General features: G+C 39.1%; 1 protein-coding gene across 2 annotated transcripts in view; it reads left to right on the top strand.

Moving 5' to 3' along the window:
* The window catches only part of FILIP1L (filamin A interacting protein 1 like), an 84,805-nt gene extending 66,752 nt beyond the window's left edge, over positions 1–18,053 (top strand). The window contains exons 1-2 of one of the 2 annotated variants that reach the window (XM_059818035.1): positions 1,255–4,009; positions 17,865–18,053. In XM_059818035.1, the coding sequence (XP_059674018.1) occupies positions 1,370–4,009; positions 17,865–18,053 (2,829 nt within the window). In that variant the 5' untranslated portion in view covers positions 1,255–1,369. Of the gene's footprint in view, positions 1–1,254; positions 4,347–17,864 lie in introns of those variants that run through there. The other variant, XM_059818029.1, reaches the window with a different exon arrangement.
* The last annotated feature ends 1,013 nt before the right edge of the window (positions 18,054–19,066 follow it).

Below are 19,066 nucleotides of genomic sequence, written 5' to 3'. Positions count from 1 at the left end.
ACAGTCCTGATATGCAATTAATTTCCTTCGCATAATCTACACAACTGGATACGTAGCACACATATGAACAACAGTGGAACATACAAATTCTAATACTTTATTACTTCAGTCTAGGCTTTTCAGACTTTTCCTTAATACCAGAATATAGTTATAGGTTAGCTGTGGGAAAAATCTAATTGAAAGGAGGCAAAGGCGCAAGCCAAACCCAATCGTACCTTAAACCAACTCCACAAACATCTCCCTGACAAAGAAAAGTCTACAAAAGAACCTAATTATTTGAGGTATTTGGAGGTTTCTTAGGATCTTACATCAATAAATGCAGAACCTTAACCCAAGTCTCTAACAAATAAAGTATGCTGCATCTCGGTAAAGACTGAGTACTAATATAAACGTGTAAAACTAATTTTGGAAAACCATTATGAAAACCTTCAAGGATCATGTAAAAGCAGGGTTGCACTTAGGTATATCTGCAAGTTTTGCATGTAAGACCAAATCCAAACCTAACAGACAGCAAGGCATTTGGGCTTTCTTAAGTTCAAAAGGCACAACCTGAATACCTGTTTATCTGCTGACTGCATTTTTTTTTGGCGGGTGTGTGTGTATGATACAAGGTCACAAGGCCCACATTTTCACTAAGGATTGACTTACCTACAATGTTTAGTTTTGCTCTGATACGCTGCTTAGAAATTGACGTTAGGCAGCCTGACTAACTGCCTTAGCGTGGTTGCATTTCCTTCACATACTTTAACATCCAAAAGGTTTAATCATAAAACATCAGGATGGTTTATAAGTAACTTAAAGGTATTAAGAGGTTTATGATGCTGTAAATTATACCTGCCCTTGAGGGCTGCACTGATTTAATTTCACAGCCACTAAGATAATCACATTTCTTAAAAAAAACCTGCATACACATAGCTAGCCTCAGTAAACAGCCAAGATCAGTGTTGTTCCAGCGCAGAATAGGAAAAAGTTGTGTTGCACTGATACCTGCCAAAATCTGCAAAAGTAATCAAAGAAGCATAATTACTCAAGTTGTCAAGTCTAAATGGTCATATTGAAGTGTCCACTACAACAGAACTTCCGAGTAGAAAGTAAGTCTGTTGGGCCCAATGACACTACAAGGGGACGTCTGCTTGTAGGTACAAATACAAGTGGATGTTCATGCAAATCTGGCAGAGATGTCACGGTATTTCAGGTGTGTTTTTAAATGCCCATTAAAATGGCTACAAAATACAGTATTATTTCCTCCCACAGATTGAAAAAGCTTCTTGAACAAGAAACAGCATATCAGGCAAAAAAAGAGAAGGAAAGCAACAAGAAAATAGCTAAACTGAAAGAAGAATTGACTAAACTGAAATCCTTTGCTTTAATGGTGGTGGATGAACAGCAAAGACTCACTGAGCAGTTGAATCAACAAAGTCAAAAAATTCAAGAATTAACAACTTCTGCAGAACAAGCACACGAGAAGCTGGCTTTTGCTGAAGCAAAAGTTCAAGAAGAGGAACAGAGAGCCAGCAGGCTGGAGGCTGAACTTCAAGCCCAAAGCAGTAAGATTTCCCAAGATCAAGAAGCAATGATGGCCAAACTAACCAATGAAGACAGTCAGAATCGTCAGCTCCGGTTAAAATTAACTGCTCTCAGCCGACAAATTGATGAGCTGGAAGAGACCAATAAATCTTTACGCAAAGCAGAAGAAGAACTGCAAGACCTAAGGGATAAGATAAATAAGGGAGAGTGTGGGAACTCCACACTTATGACTGAAGTAGAAGAACTACGGAAACGACTGCTGGAGATGGAAGGAAAAGATGAAGAGCTCATAAAAATGGAAGATCAGTGCAGGGAACTTAATAGAAAGTTAGAAAAAGAAGCATCACAGAGCAAGAACCTTAAAGGGGAAGTTGACAAACTCAACAAAAGAATTATGGAGCTGGAGAAATTAGAAGATGCTTTCAACAAGAGCAAACAGGAATGCTACTCCCTGAAATGTAACCTAGAAAGAGAAAAAATGTTAACAAAGCAGTTGTCCCATGAGCTGGATGGCTTAAAAGCTAGAATTGGCGAGCTTGAAGCAATTGAAAGTAAGTTAGAAAAAACTGAGTTTACGCTTAAAGAAGATTTAACAAAGCTGAAGAGTCTAACAGTGATGCTTGTGGATGAAAGAAAAACTATGGGTGAAAAAATAAAGCAAACCGAAGAAAAGCTGCAAGCTGCAACTTCTCAGCTTCAGGTGGAACAAAACAAAGTGATGTCCGTTACAGAAAAACTAATTGAGGAAAGTAAAAAGGCACTGAAATCAAAATCTGATGCAGAGGAAAAAGTGTCCAGTGTTACAAAAGAAAGAGATGAACTGAAAAACAAACTCAAAGCAGAAGAGGAAAAAGGAAGTGATCTTGTTTCTAAAGTGAATATTCTAAGAAAAAGACTTCAGTCACTGGAAGCTGTTGAAAAAGAGTTTCTTAAAAATAAACTTAAGGAGAGTACTAAATCCACCACCTCCTTGCAGCAAGAGAACAACAAAATCAAAGAGCTTTCTCAAGAAGTTGAGAGGCTTAAGCAGAAGCTGAAAGAAATGAAGGCTATAGAAGATGATCTTATGAAAACTGAAGACGAATTTGAGTCTCTAGAACGAAGATATGTCAATGAACGGGACAGAGCCAAGCTCCTATCAGAGGAGCTGGAGGCTGTGAAAATGGAAGTGGCTAGGTATAAATTAACAGAAAAGGCAGAGTCCAATCAAGAGCAGCGTCTTTTTAAGAAGCTCAAAGAAGAGGAAGCTAAATCAAGTCATCTTTCCAGAGAAGTAGATGCACTGAAAGAGAAAATTCATGAATACATGGCAACAGAAGACATAATCTGTCACCTCCGAGGTGATCATACAGTCTTACAGAAGAAACTCCTCCAGCAAGAAAACAAGAACAGGGAGTTAGCAAGAGAAATGGAAAGCCTCACGAAAGAATTGGAGAGGTACAGACGCTTCAGCAAGAACTTCAGGCCCGGTCTCAATGGAAGGAGAATTTCTGATTTGCAAGTTTTTTCTAAGGAAGTCCAGACAGATCCAGCAGACAGTGAACCACCCGATTACAAAACCCTCATGCCTTTAGAACGAGCAATCATAAATGGGCAGCTGTATGAAGACAGCGATAATGAGGACAAAGACAACAATGAGGAGGAACAAACAGTGTCTTTCAAAAGTAACTCATCCATTGCAAATGCCGTTAACAAAAAATTATGGATCCCCTGGATGAAGTCCAAAGAGAGCCATCCTCAAAACGGAAAGTTTCATACAAAGCAAAATGGAAACTGTGCACAGACTGGAGACCTAGTGCTAAGCCATACACCTGGCCAACCTCTTCACATAAAAGTAACTCCAGACCATGGACAGAACACAGCAACACTTGAAATAACTAGTCCTACCACTGAAAGTCCTCACTCCTACACAAGCACAGCAGTTATACCCAACTGTGGCACTCCGAAGCAAAGAATAACCATTATTCAAAATGCCTCCTTAACACCTGTAAAATCAAAAGCAGCAGAAGGTTACATGAGCCCAGAGCAAGTAATTTCTCCTATTACTATGGCTACTTTTGCGAGATCTCAAACTCCTGAATCATGTGGTTCTTTAACTCCTGAAAGAACAATGTCCCCTTTGGCTTTACCAGGCTCAAGTTCTCAGGAACAAATACTCTCCTCAGAGCCTTTGGAAATGGGAGCCAAGCACGCCGTTTTTAGAGTGTCCCCAGACAGGCAGTCGTCATGGCAGTTTCAGAGATCTAACAGTACGGGATCAAGTGTAATAACTACTGAGGATAACAAAATCCACATCCATTTAGGAAGTCCTTATGTCCAAGCTCTCACCAGTTCCAAGCCCATCAGCTCTTGTAATCCGGTGCAAGATAACAGAACTCCAGCACTAGCTAACGGCCTACCCAGTAAGCCCACCAATAAAATCACCAGCAGTATTACTATCACACCAACAGCCACTCCTCTCCCACGGCAATCACAAATTACAGTAAGTAATGTCTATAACTGACCCCATCAATGCTGACACCCTTACCAGCAACCCATCCTGTTTTTCATCCCAGCAAGAATTATTTGGAACAGCCCCTTTACTTTGGGAGAGATCTGTGCATGAACTATACAACAGTATATGGAACTAACGTTAAGTTTTGCCTGCTTAGTGTTATCAAGTGTGCACTTACTGTATATCTTCTCATTGAAATACAGTTATGTAAAATATTTAGTCTTGCACTTGTATAAATGCATCTTTATGTATTTCCATTTTCAAAATAACTCACATTACTTTTGACTGCAACTTGCCTTGGTTAAGTATTTTAACATTACAAAAACAGTAAATAATTGATTATTTTTATCATTGCTTGCAGAATATTTTTGTTTGTTATGTGTGTTTTGTATTTTTTTGCATGTACAGTAGAATTTGTATTAAGTTATAATATTGCCTGCTAATTTCAGATAAGACTTGATTCATTATCTTCCCTGCTATTTCCCCAACTCCTTCTAGCCCTCTCATTTCAGATAGTTATCAGTACATCACACACAAACACTCAAAATATTATGTATTGTATCTCATTACAAATTTATGATGCATTCATGATACGTTCCAGAGCACAACCACCACTTTTCCCCCCCTCATCTTTTTTTACACTGTTTGGTTAAAACTCTTTTTAAACCTTCCTGTAAACCCTTCTTGTAAGTGAACTGAATTCAGAAGCTTATATCACAAAATGATTCTCCCCAAACAAGGCAAGCATTTTTTTCCAATGCAACAGAAAAACTGCTGTCATTCAGGTACACTGTAAAACAATAAACAGCAACAATTACGTTCCTAAAGGGTAACTCAGAAGAATGGATTCACACATAATATTCAAATTTCACCTAAGCTCCTAGCCATCACTTCAACATACAATATACATCAGAGATACACTGAAGAAGAAACAAGGTGAGCAAACTGTGGCACACCTTCACGTTTTTCATATATAGGCAGAGAAAGCTTGACAGAAGCATTAAGTAGTAGTTATTTGACCAACTCTCCGAACATGTACGCCTCTAGAACGATGGTAAATAGGAGTATCATACAGAATGGACAAAACAGGTTAAGGTATTTCAATGATGGATACAGTATTAGTGCTTAGGAGAAGGACAGAAATGTAAGCAATTCTGCCCTTTACATGTGCGCCAAGCAGTCAATCCTAACCTCCCAGAAAATACTGCTAGTAGTGGACCAACTTCACGCAGAATGTAAATCAGCCCAAAAGACCTGAAATACACTTTCAAACGTCTCTTTTTCAAAAGCTGTAAACTGCAAATGTAAATTGGAACAGCTGCTTCTTATTCTAAAACATTAAATGCCTATGCATCTTATGCTTTTTTTGGGGGGAAGGGAGGAAATTATTTTTAAAAAAATTCAACCTCCTTATCAACAAGGAGGTTTGCAAGTAAACAGAAAGTCCCTATTCACTAAACCCATATCTTTATTCTGTTTACATTATCTAGAGGAAAAAAAAATCGTTTCTGCAATATAACTTAGCAACTGATTCAGCAGAAGACTTTGGCACATGCTTTCACATAACAAAGGGACTTTTATCATTTTAAGTTCTTTTGATGGACAGGAATCTAAATGATTACAACTGTAGGTAATAACTGATTTTAGAAGGAACAGTTTCTATTGAAAAGCAAAGCCCACCACCCATACACACTTTTCTCAGTAAAATTAACAATGGGAAGAAAAAATATTAACTTACAAGATACGTGACAGAAATGAATATAACAGATGTATTACAGTTGAGTAGTGGCAATTTTAAAAAGATAAAATGTCAACCTGCACAAGCCTAGCTTAATATCATGCTGATACAACATCTCCTGAAGTTACTGGGCTTCATAAGAGGTCCTTCCCATCTGTTTTGTCTCAGTTTATCTCCACTTACTGCAAAAGTGAGATCTGACTAAGATCTGGGTCAGAACAAGCACACAGTCTTATCCTGCAAAGCAAAGTTTGGCTCCCACCAACTGCAGCAAAAGTTACCGATCAAGACAGCAGGCAGCACTCAGGCAGTTCAAGATTATAATAATTTTAAAGTGTGCTAATTATACGAACAAGTTACTCAATTACATTCAGGTTACACATTCTTAACCACAGGGCTCATTCAAAATTAATAAGCAGTCTATTCAAAACACATTCTCTGCACTTCTACTGCATGTCCAGCTCATCCATACTCAAGATCTCTCCAGCGACACATTACAAACATGATACTGAATAACTGTGTCTGAAGTGCGCGTTTGCCAGTGTACTAATAGACACCAGAGTCTCCAAAAATTAAAGGATTAACGGTTGTCCTCCAGAAGCACTAATATTTTCTTCAGTTGGACTTAAAAATCTTGTAGAAAACCACATTTCATTTCATACCTGCGCTCCAAAATACACAGAAATGTGTTGATCATTAACCACCTGGCCATCTATTACAACATCTTGTAAAAGAGAAGCACAAATCAGGACATAGCAATAAGCACACTTAGTCCTTTGGACAATTCCCAAGCTATTATGAATACAAAACCTAGGTGAGAGTTCACACCACTTAAGATTAATTATTAAACAGGACAGTACTTCTGTTCCTGTCTTAATCCTTACACTGGTGATGATTTACCAGTAACTGTCCAATTAACAAAAGACAAAGGAAGCAGCCACTCATGACCATTAACTCCTAAATAAGAAGTATCACCACTACCTGTTAATGGACTTGCTATGTTTCCTAAAAACACACCTTGAATAAGGCATGCTTATATTCTCCTGCTAATGAAACAATCTATGTGTAGATCTTAACTGACTTCACAGTGGAATTTCTGTCATTCATTTCAACAAATGAAAAATCAAATAATTATTTTGACTAAAAATAAGGTTTGCAGAATAAAACTGGTTCATCCTGTTCAGATTCCCAAGATCTATTTCAAAGCATACAGCAGAGAAAATAAACACCTGGATGTATTTGTTGAGAGCTGAAACTTACTTAATTGTTTGAACAGAAGTTAGCTGTAATTTTATCATAAAATAACAAATAGGAAGCATAGCTTAATAATAATAAGCAAATTACCTATTTACAAATTAACCTCAAGTTGTTCAGATCACCATTCCTTATTTCAGATTATTTCCATTTTGCTGAGTGGAAATATTCACCTACTTCCTTGGCAGACAAAAGAGAAAACAGCAGAGCAAGGAGAAAATTAAATGAGTTGTCTGAAAATTGATTTAAACACTGAACAAAAACATCAAGCATAATCATATTAAAATTCAACCAAGTAAGGCAGCTTTTCTAGGAATCTGAAGCATTCCATAAATGGTAAGTATTGCTGTTAATTTGGAGGCTGAGATACTTTTGTTTTCAGCATTTGCCCAAAAGCCTAAAATCTCACAGGTATGTAATGATTCAATTAAATGTTAAAGGGAAATATGGTCACAAAGTAAGTAGCATATATCTGAGGGATTAAACTGTCAAAGAGAGTGTAAAAGCAGTTTTCAGCAGATCATAGTATCAACCCTTCTCTTGTCCAAAAGTCTTAGAGCAAGCATCTCCTCTGGAGTCTAAAAATCTACCCTTTCCCCATATGTTAAGTCCCCAGAAAAAGAAAAGGAGAATTAACTGATAAAAAATGGCCAAAGTTATCAGCCCACTTTCCTTTACCTTTTCAGTTTTATTTCAGTGAGTGAGCAAAGGAACACAAGCAAGGGCAGCACAAACAGTTTGGTGCTCAGCATTTTTAAGTCATTCTTTTTATGTAATTAAATATTTCAGAAGAAATATTTGTCATTTTTGTCCTTACAGGGAGGATGGATGAGGGGAGGGAGGGAAAAGGAGGAAAAGAGAAATAACTAGAGAATAAGAAGCAATTATGGTATTCTGAAAGCAAAGTGCCTATCCATCAACTGAGAGGTGGTATTTCAAGTTTTTTTTAAAAACCTCCCTCAGGTAGCTAATTAAGAAATAGAATTGACAAAAATTACAGTAGTAGCCAGCTAATCTTCCTGATCCAAAGCACAGTAGATAGCATGGTGTCTGGGGACAGAATGTAAGGCTGTAATAAGAGAAAAGATCTGTATGTATACATCTGATGCAAGGCTTAAGAAGGCGTGCTCCCCACACTGGGGAAAAAATAATCAGAAACAGAGCTGTACAGCACTACTTTCAGATTAAGATTGGATGGATGCTGCAGGGTTAGGTGATGGAAATGGAGTAACCATCTGCAGCACGACTTTGTCCCTAGGAAACAGATATTGAGACAGGCAAAACAAAAACTGACAACTGCCTAATCTCCAGGCTTAAGCAAAGTCTACCAAAACATTACGTTACCAAGAAACAGAAGAGAAAAAGATCTTATGGTTCAAGTACAGTACGAGTGGGTGTATAAGAACATTTTAAAATTAACACCAAGTACTGTAAGTGGGAAATTGCTCAAAAAAAAAGACCAACTTTAAAAATTTAAGAAGCATGAAGAGTTTTCACAAACGTGCAGTCAGTGGCCTCAAGATGTAGCTAAATTCTCTCCGCTAGCACATCACTCAATGACGCACCATACTGTGGGCACCCAGAAAGCCTCAAATATCAGAGCTGCCAACTGAAAATGATTCTCCTCCAACTGCTAAGCAAAGTACTCTTGGGAAACAGATTTTGAGTACAAGAGGAAAGACCTGTTTTAATCAATGACTCTCCACTTGCCAAGCAGTGGACTGACATCACAGGGTCTTCATATAAGGATGGGCAAAAGAAGCTCCCTCCCCTCTCTTACCACTACCACCTCCCGTATCACAAAATACTGCCCTTTCAGTTATGCTGTCATCACTGTTCAAGAAGGCAGCACTGTGAACCAGGTCAAGAAACTAAACTGGATTTAAAAAAAAAACAACAAACAAAAAACCCACAACAACAACAAAAAAACAACCCCCACACTCCACAAATCTTTGTTAAAAAAAACCAGAATCCATTTCACAGCACAGCTCTACAGAAGAGCTACATCAGCATAACTGAAGGGGCATGCAAAAAGGATGAGCACTTTATCCTGGAATCACTGCCAAAGCCCTGGTCCCACCACCTTAGATGCTACCACTATTGTCTGAAGAGACACAATCTAGCATGCAAATATACAACAAACATTCATCAGTCCCATTAACGTCCTTCTGGGGTAGTAAGAAGAAATCACTCCTCTTTTAGAAGAGAAGTTAATTGACGTGCAAAATCACAGCAAGGCAGCTTCAATCGTGATTAGAATCTAGAATTTCTTATCCTTGTTTGTCTCATACTCAAGTCATTATAGGTCATGTTTTACCCTGTAGAAACACCAATCTTGGCTGGACAAAAGGTAGAGGGTTTTTTTTAAATATAATTTTTATATATATATAAAAAAATTTATATACATATATACTTAAAATAGGACTCTAATTAACACAGCTTTAAGTGTGGCCTTCACAGGGGAAAACAGCCTGCTCCCAGACAGAAAAAAGCCATGATGGTAAAAGCAGAGTGTTCTTTTTCCTCCTCCACGCAGAACACATTTGGACCCATCCTGGTTACCCCTGTATGCTTCTTCAACACATATATATTAACTAACACAGGAAAAACATATTCAAAGCTTTTAAACAGACAATATTGATACTGAAGACGTTTTCATGTTAAAAGGTGTGTGTGTAGGTATGAGCACAGTTCCACACATCTTTAAAAACTGCGTACTTAGAGATACCCAAACACATATATCCCTACCTGCCCACAATCTGTACAGAATTAAGATCCACTGCCAAGAATCTTACTCAACAAATGGTAGTGCAGCTATAAACCAAGTGAATTGAAGATCTCACACAGATTTGTAAAACAATGTCTTATATAAAAACACTAGCAGTTAAGCACAGCAGAAACATTTAAGTGCCAGCACTACCCTCTTCTGGACAGAATTAATATTGCAGTGTGGCTAGTACTGTTTGAAAAAGCCATACTACTACTACCCTTCTTAGGGACCCTAGGTGCCCTAACAAGGTGCCCGAGATCCCTCCTTGTTTCAAGGAGCAAAGGGAAGAGAACTAACAACAAACAACTGTTCATTTCAGAAAACGGCCAGCTGCATGGTGATGTTGATCAGCCAGTCCCAGGTAAATCCTTGTCCTGGGGGAGTTGACCCACACAATAACCTAACCTTTCCCTGCATCTTGTCAATTATCTATCAAAAAAGAATCTCTAAACTATCTTATGTTTAAAAGATTATCACATTTCCCAGTGAAGACATGTCCCAAGAAAAGCAAGGCACATAACAGAATTTTAGTAATTAGGAATACAACTTCTGCCTCCAACTCTGTCCTACTGTGCTTCTTTTCCCCACCACGAGAAAGTAGATTTAAACTTGGTGTTCGGGAAGTAAGACCATGGTGACACATTTGGGTACATGAGTGCAAATCATGTCACATATATGGAAATTATTTCTAATATTAATATAGACTTTTCTGTCAAATAGGTCATATTATTGAAATCACGAGTGCTGTAATAGGCCAAATATCAGCAGAAGAGTAGAAATTGCAGGAAAGAGAGCTTAGGAGGGACATCAGGGCATTTTCCAGCCTATTCCCTTACTACAACTTGACTTAAACCCTTCCAAACAAATGCTTGGTTCATCCTGTTCTAAAAAATTCTGCAATGACAATTTCACAGTTATCTCAGGAACCTATAACAGGGCTGAAATATCCTTGCCATTAAGAATCTTGATAATTTCTAAACTAAATTTCCTTTGCCAAAATTGTAACCCAGTATTTGCTTTCCTACCCCTCCACCGGACTTCAAAACCTATTTTCTCTGCAACAGACTTTCACATATTAGAAGACAATTATCATGTCTTTACTCAGTTTTGTTTCCTCCAGGTTAAACAAACCCAATTGCTCTCCCACTTAATAGCTCAAGTACTACAACTGTACAGCTTACTAATCATTTTCCCTCTGCAGAGCTGTTTACAATGGTGTGACAATGCAGTGCCCCAAGCCAGACAACACTCTGGCTAAGGTCTTACCAACATTAGTTAAGTATAAGGATTATTTATACTGTTCCTGCTTACACCTCTCAATATAGTCATGCACACAAGTGGGTTGCATAAAAGGAAATGCAGAGCAACTAAGAATTTTCTCTCTGGATTCCTAGAAGACAGATGCCAGGACCTAGTGAAATAAAAGGAAATATCCAAATGCCCTGTGTAGTTGAGGAGGCCTAACCGGAAATTTCAGCCAAAGCTGTCCCGTTTGGAGACCAAAGGGAATATTCAGGTTTATCGCTTAATCTTAACTCATTCTCACTTGCAGACCTGGCTTATGTTCTGACTGCATTCAATCATGCACGAACAAGCTTAAGTCTGGTGACAGGCATCCTTGTGCACAAACAGATATGTGGACTTCTGTGTAAAGGATCTTCAGCACCATCCCCTGGCCGCTTTCACTGAAGTTGAAAATTATACTCCGTTGCTCAAATTTCTTAAACTAAAAATTCAAGCAGGGACAAAGAACCTTATCTAAAGTTATTTCTCCTAGATCAAGTTCTACAATGACTGTAGAAAGGCAAATAAGAAAACTTACAGCAGAAGTACTACATGCTCCCCCCCATTTAAATGAACACAGTTCAAACAGGAAGCAAAGCATACATCATACTTCCGGGGGGGGGGGGGGGGGGGGGTGGAAGATTAGGACCAAAGGCAGGAGAACTACTTGAACAGCAGAGAAACAGACCTATTTTCTCTCCTTGCCCCCGCCCCCCACACGTGCCTTAGCCCACTCCCCCGAAAGCAAGCATTGTATTGTGGTAAAATAACTCATGACCCATGTAAATAACAGAGAGCCACCTCTGTGCCCCGTGGGAAAAAAAAACAAAGTGTGTATGGAATATATATCCTGATATTTCAGAGCATGCTTTCACAGTTGACTTCCTGAAATGAAGAAGGGCCATTTTCACAGTCACATGTGAAAATTCCAGAACTGTCCACTGTGGAGTGTTTGTCCCCGTCCCTGAAATACCTGCTGTCAATCACGATGAAATAACAAACACAGCCATTGCCTATGAGTTTTCAGTCTAACACCCTTTCTCCTGCCAAATCCTATTACAGGTGATTGACACCTACTTCAGAAGTTAATTAAAAACTGAGAAGTTAAAAGATCCTTATGAAACTGAAGCTTTTTTGATTCTTAGATCATTGCTTGCCTTCAAAATGACCTTTAACTGCTTATTTCTACAACCGTTAGCACTACTGACAAAAACTTTGGTATTTTCTGAGTCCAACACCTTAAACTAATATGATACTGTTATATTTACAGACAGACATACCACATAGTCTTCTCATTTCAACCATGTGGCTAGTTTAATGTCTTTGGGGTTGGTTGTCTTTGTGGTTGCAGTAATTATTTGCCAATATTTACTTAACTGTATTTAGACATATTAAGTAAAGGAAAACTGCACAACTACTCAGATAGGTAGCTCCTGGGTAACATTTCATTTCTAGGGGTGTTTTGAGAGCACTGATGGGAAATCACAAGGGCTCTCCAGGCCATGAAAGGCAGCTCAGCTTGGTTTTTAAAGAATAAACGTATCTTATTTCCTCTTCTATCACTTGGAAAGATGGCAAATATAAAAAGAGGCCTACAGATGGGAACTCAAGGAGCCATAACTAAACAGCAATGATGAAAACAGAACCTGCAAATTCAGAATACGAGTGTCAAAAAAAAGAATGGGGGAGACTGAAAACCAGTCATCTTGAAAAAGTGGTAGTAAGGGTGCATACATTTGAAGAGATTCTTGGTGTGCACACAGACTTCCCATACATAGATAAGAGTTAAAAATCAAATTGAAAAAGCCCACCAAAATCTATACATAGCATTTTTTTATTTTTAGTCATTCAGGTCTGCCCGAAAACCAAAATGGACATCTCAACACACAAGTATGCCATAGCAAATGTATCTGCTTACATGCCTCTACACTAAGTAGTAGGGCAGGTCCTGCTTGACCAACCTGATCTCCTTTCTATGACCAGGTGACCCGCCTAGCGGGTGAGGGAAAGGCTGCGGATGTTGTCTACCTGGACTTTAGTAGAGCCTTCAACACTGTCTCCCACAGTATTCTCCTGGAGAAGCTGGCGACTCGTGGCTTAGACAGATGCACTCTTCACTGGGTAAAAAACTGGCTGGATGGCCGAGCCCAGAGAGTTGTGGTGAATGGAGTTAAATCCAGCTGGTGGCCAGTCACAAGTGGTATTTCTCAGAGCTCAGTTTTGGGGCCAGTTTTGTTTAATATATTTATCGATGATCTGAATGAGGGGATTGAGTGCTCCCTCAGCAAGTTTGCAGCCAACACCAAGTTGGGCAGGTGTGTTGATCTGCTCGAGGTTCGGAAGGCTCTGCAGAGGGATCTGGACAGGCTGGATGGATGGGCTGAGGCCAATTGGATGAGGTTTAATAAGGCCAAGTACTGGGTCCTGCAGTTGGGTCACAACAACCCCATGCAACGCTACAGGCTTGGGGACAAGTGGCTGGAAAGCTGCCCTGCAGAAAAGGACCTGGGGGTGTTGATCGACACCCGGCTGAATATGAGCCAGCAGTGTGCCCAGGTGGCCAAGAAGGCCAACAGCATCCTGGCCTGTATCAGAAATGGTGTGGGCAGCAGGAGTAGGGAGGTGGTTGTTCCTTTGTACTTGGCACTGGTGAGGCCGCACCTCGAATACTGTGTTCAGTTTTGGGCCCCTCACTACAAGAAGGACATTGAGGTGCTGGAGCGTGTCCAGAGAAGGGCGACGAAGCTGGTGAGGGGTCTGGAGCACAAGTCCTGTGAGGAGCGGCTGAGGGAACTGGGGTTGTTCAGTCTGGAGAAGAGGAGGCTCAGGGGAGACCTTATCGCTCTCTACAACTACCTGAAAGGGGGTTGCAGAGAGGTGGGTGTTGGTCTCTTCTCCCAAGTGACTAGTGACAGGACAAGAGGAAATGGCCTTAAGTTGCACCAGGGGAGGTTTAGATCCTCAAGTTTGAGCCAGGAGTTGCATCAATTCAGTGGCTATAAGCAAACCTAACACACACAAAAGAGAGCAATACAAACACTGTAAGCAGACCAAACCTTGAGAAAGTCACCAGTTATAATGCAGCTCTCAGCACTAAGTGATAATAATTTAGATGTATTCTATACTGGCATTCAGAACTGCAAAATAGAACATAATTTTGAATCACCAAAAAAATTTTGCTTGAAACAATATCTGACAGCTCAGAAGGCTATATTGAAAATGGTGGTTTTAATGAGCTGGAAGCTGGCACAAACTATAGGCCAGAGCACGGGGGTATTTTCACACCTAACTTCCCACTGATTTAATAAGACCTTAGAGCCCGAATACCTGTTAGATGCACAAAACCTGTAAAAATCTAGGACTACAAATACCTTCCTGAAGTGCTAATTCTGCTGTTCAATCAACTACAGACAGAATCCTCCAACCACTTTGTACCCTATGGAATCCCTGAACTGGAACACTTCTCAAAAAAACCCACAAAACCACCACAACTCTTTCTTAGAGATACAACTGCACTTTAGCATGCAAGACTTTACATAAACACTTTTATCTCTTCATCACAATATTCTTAGCAAATGATGGCTAATATAATTCTTTTTATAGTTAGGAAACTGAGGCACATTTTATATCATCTCTAAATTTACATCAGACAGTAGAACTGCTAGGAACAGCCCACCCAAATGTTTTATTCTCAGTACTGTGCCTCATCTACCACGCCATACCACACAATCAGAAGGCAACTGTTCCAACTCAGTACTCAAGGAAAGCCATATAGCAGTAACACAATTATCCTCTCCAACATCAACCCCTTCTTTCTGAACACAGTGCCTTTGGTAATTGAAGCAAAATGCTTTTTGGTTTGGGGTGATTTTTTTTTTCCCCTTGCATACTAAAAAAATGAGTGCTAAAATTCAAGACTACTGTGAAAATGCATGTTAATTTTTTCCATTCAGCATTTAACGACAAGTTTCAGTCCGGTTTTAGTGAAAATACTGGGATGCAGTACAGAAGGAAAAACTTTGCTGCCACCTACAGGTAAAATCTTCAAGGAACACAGAGCAAAGAAAAACCCATCTCCTTTTTCCTTCTCACTTTCAAAGCCGAACTCTTTCCTTTCTCAGTGTATTAAAAAAAGCTACAAACTGAAACTTTCCAATTTTGAAAATAAAAACATGAAACTAGTTATACACCTTCAGACCTAGGATCTATGTATCTCATCTTTGGTAGTGACCAGCAATAAATGCTTATGAAAAAACCATTAAGTACCAGGCAAACAGGGTAATAAACACAGCCTCTAGCAGTCTACAACTTACAGCTACCACAGCTGAAATCTGCATCACATCTTTGTGTTTAGCAGTCCTTGATGGATGCCATGAATCAGTCTAAACTCTCTCCAAACCAATTTATATCATCACCTCAAAAACTGCCTGTCCCAATGAGTTTTGTAGTTCATCAACAAGGGAAAATACTTTTTACTTATCTTTAGCCCACCTCCAATGGATGTGCTCTCAAGCATGTTATTAGAGAGAATTCCCCCATGCACCATAATGCTAGATTTTTTCTGTTGTTTTTTTCTCTCCAGAATCTATTTTCCAGACTTGAAAAGGTTTAGTCTATGTTGTTAATTTTCATGCAGAAGCCATTCCATAACTGATCGTCTTTGCCACCTCCTTCTGCATTTTGCCATACCCTTTTTCTGAGCTGTTCGGACAAAACTCTGCAAAACATTCACAATCTAGGCATGGTTTGGATTTACACACTAAAAAATGATGGGTTTTGTTTTCTTCTATTCTTTTCCTAATAATTCCTAACCTGCCGTTACCTGTTCGACAATTGCCAGTTGCTGAGCAATGAGGACCATTTACAGTGATTCCAGGACCTGTGTTCTGAGTGACAATAGGTGTCATATTTACTACTGCATGCAAACAATTTTTATATTATTTTTCATTTATTAACACTGAACTGACACACATATTTATCACCTTGTTACTCAATACCATGAATTACTGTCAGGTCTTGCTTCTAATACCCTCCCTTTTATACCGTATGTCAATGTCATCATTTTAGTACTAACTCTCTTCCCATGCACTTTATGAATACGTTGAATATCACAGGTGACTGTGAGGCTCAGATGGTATCTCCACTATACTATGAAAACTGGCTACATGCTCTGCTTCCTATCCACTTGCCACTTTTTAACTGTGAGAATTTTCCTTCTTTTTCCACAGCAACTTTGCTCTCCCAAGATTCTTTTGTTAAAGACCACTACCATGTTTTTTTGAAAAATCATAATGTAACATAGTCACATCTATAATAGTAAGTTAAAGACACCTACATCAGTCCCTCAGACACTAAGACACAGGTCAACCCAAACTATAAGAAACTTCCTGAGCCTCCAAAACAGCCTAGCCAGATACAAACTACCTACTCAAAATGAACCTTACTCTGGGCTAACTCCCAAGCTATGTCTCAGAATTGTTCCAGAGTTAGATCCAGGTTGCGGACCATTTCAACAATTCAACGCTATTGACAATTTAACAGTTCCAGTGCCTGGAAACATTCACAGACACTGTCCAGTTCATTATTAGACAATCTGATACCATATACCTATATAACAGTATCTGACTAACACGTACTTGAATACTATCCTCAACAAGAAGTGTGGATGTTTTCCCACTGCAAAATTAGTAACCATGTGAGTCAACATGGTATTTCTTATTGTCATTTCTACAGTTTGATCAGTTCAGCAGTTATACTTCGGAATCTTCTGTGAAGTTTTACCCTAAAAGTGGCATCACATCCCTTTAGCATCACCAGCAATTTCAGTGGCAGACTGCACATCACTAATAAGGATTCAGCAATTTTAAAAATCATCTCCTTCAGAACTCTTGGAAAAATACCACATTGTTCTGGGAGTTCATTAATATCCTTTCTACCTCTTTGTTCTCAAACTTCAATAAGCCCAGGTTGCTTTTTTTGTCCCTTACTCATGATCCATTAAGCACATCTGACATGCAAACTCTCTCCAAATTCCTCCATACTGAGCACACGCAATAATCTTATGTTGGCCCAGCTTTATTCTTTTCAGAACTCCTCACATATATATTGCTCAACTATAAAAGGTATATGAAAAGGTTTGTGATGTAAAAAGCCTTTCTGATGGGTAGCGCATGTTTAACCCTAGTTTCAGATATAGCACCTTTCAAACAATCTCGTTGCCTTTACAGGTCTTCACCCCTTGTCAGTGCTCCTTTTACCTTCTTATTTTTGTTTAGTTACTTCTTTGCAATTAAATATGACTATGATGGATTCTAGAGGGAGAGTTCTCTCTTACAAATACATTTATTCTGTGTACGCTGTGGTCACTTTCAAAGAATGATCTCCCACAGTAAAGTATGAGCTAGGTACTGCCTGCTACTCAGGACTGAATCAAGACTTGCTTCTGCATGTGGAAGTTCTCTGATTACTCACCCAGAGAAGCCACACAGTTCACAGCCTTTGCACTGCATCACTCACTCAGCCCCTAGGGCTGCTGCCCTAGCCAGAGGGCTGACAGAAAACCCCTCTTATTTATACTCTGGATTTCAATCTATTCAGATTCTTTGATATTCACCAATCAAGTAGGTAAGTTAAATACAAAGCTACACTCTCATCACCAAGGAGAGAATGGAAGTTCAGACAAACAGTTCTAAGAGCAACGTGTTTAGTTTTACGAAGTGGAAAAGACACTGACCAGCTAAGTATACAATCTGTCTCTCCTCCCTAATGCATGACTTATTTTCTCGGTTTATTTCAAGATTACTGACGCGTTCCGTCGTTCAATGCCAACTCGGATCCCCAAACCAAAGCCTACGAGCATAACCAAAATACCTGTCCAAATTCCTGCCGGACATCTCAACAAACCACTCCAAGAGAGCAGTTCTGGAAAGCTACGTATCATAAGGACTGTGTCTAAAACCTGCCTTCAAAGCGGAGGGAGAAGGTAAATAATTTTCTATGATCTATGACATTAGAATGGATTTAAGCAATCTGAATCTCAACAGTAGTTGTTTCCTTTGGGGAAAAGTCTGAAACCATCCACATGGTCAGCACGTCACTGGTCACTAATCACAGGACATAAAGAGACAGCCAGATTCTCAGGAGCCAAAGGTAACTGTGTGTCTGCAGGGACCAAGCTCTGCTCCCATTTTTCTGGTGTAATTCCAGAATTTGGCCCTCACAGTAGAGAAGCACATGAGACGCAAATAAGATTCTACCATAAATTCAGTTGTGACGTGCTCCACAAATAACAATACTAATGTTGTCAATCAAATGAAGAGGGGTTGAAGAAGGTGCCAGTTTGTTTTCAAAGTTGGTGTAGTCAAGAAGTGTTTCAGTATGGATATCTTTTGTTCAGTAGTAAAGACAGAATGAAGAGAGGTATGGAGAAATCTGCTCTTTTATAATGCATAGAACTTAAAGAAATGCAGAGCTCCCTGTTGTGCCAAACCACTTTAAAAGCATGATTTGAAGATGAACAATTCTCTCCTCAATGAGTTAACTAGCGTGATTATCCCCGCTCGCATTCATGCAGATGTTATCTGAGGAAAATAGCTGCAAGAATTGAGGTGGATATTGTTTGTATTAGCTGTATAAATTTTTACGATTTGGACTATATATTTAGATCACTTAAACAGTATTTTGGAACTGACCAAAATTTGTGTCGAGCTTAACAGTAAGCTGTGACTTACACAGAAGTGTGATTTTGTTCCTGCATTCCTCCAGTTTTGCCCTTCCTTTCAACTACTCACATTCAAGTAAAATAGGTAACTGTGTTCATAACTCTTAGTGAGGTGTTTTGTTTTTTTTACACCAAACTAACTCTTTGCACAAGTAGTTCTAGTTCATCCATGAGAGAATTTGCCTTTTTGCTTTTTTTAAAGAAGTTATACTTTAAGAGACTTAAAGTTCACTCAAAGTTTCCTTTCAGCCAAAGCATCAACAAAAAAAAAAAAAAAAA

This window comes from Gavia stellata, chromosome 1 (assembly GCF_030936135.1).
Source record: "Gavia stellata isolate bGavSte3 chromosome 1, bGavSte3.hap2, whole genome shotgun sequence".
In the NCBI taxonomy this organism is placed as follows: Eukaryota; Metazoa; Chordata; class Aves; order Gaviiformes; family Gaviidae; genus Gavia; species Gavia stellata.
The sequence above is the reverse complement of the archived record's forward strand: the minus strand, read 5'-3'. Positions and strand labels throughout refer to the sequence as shown.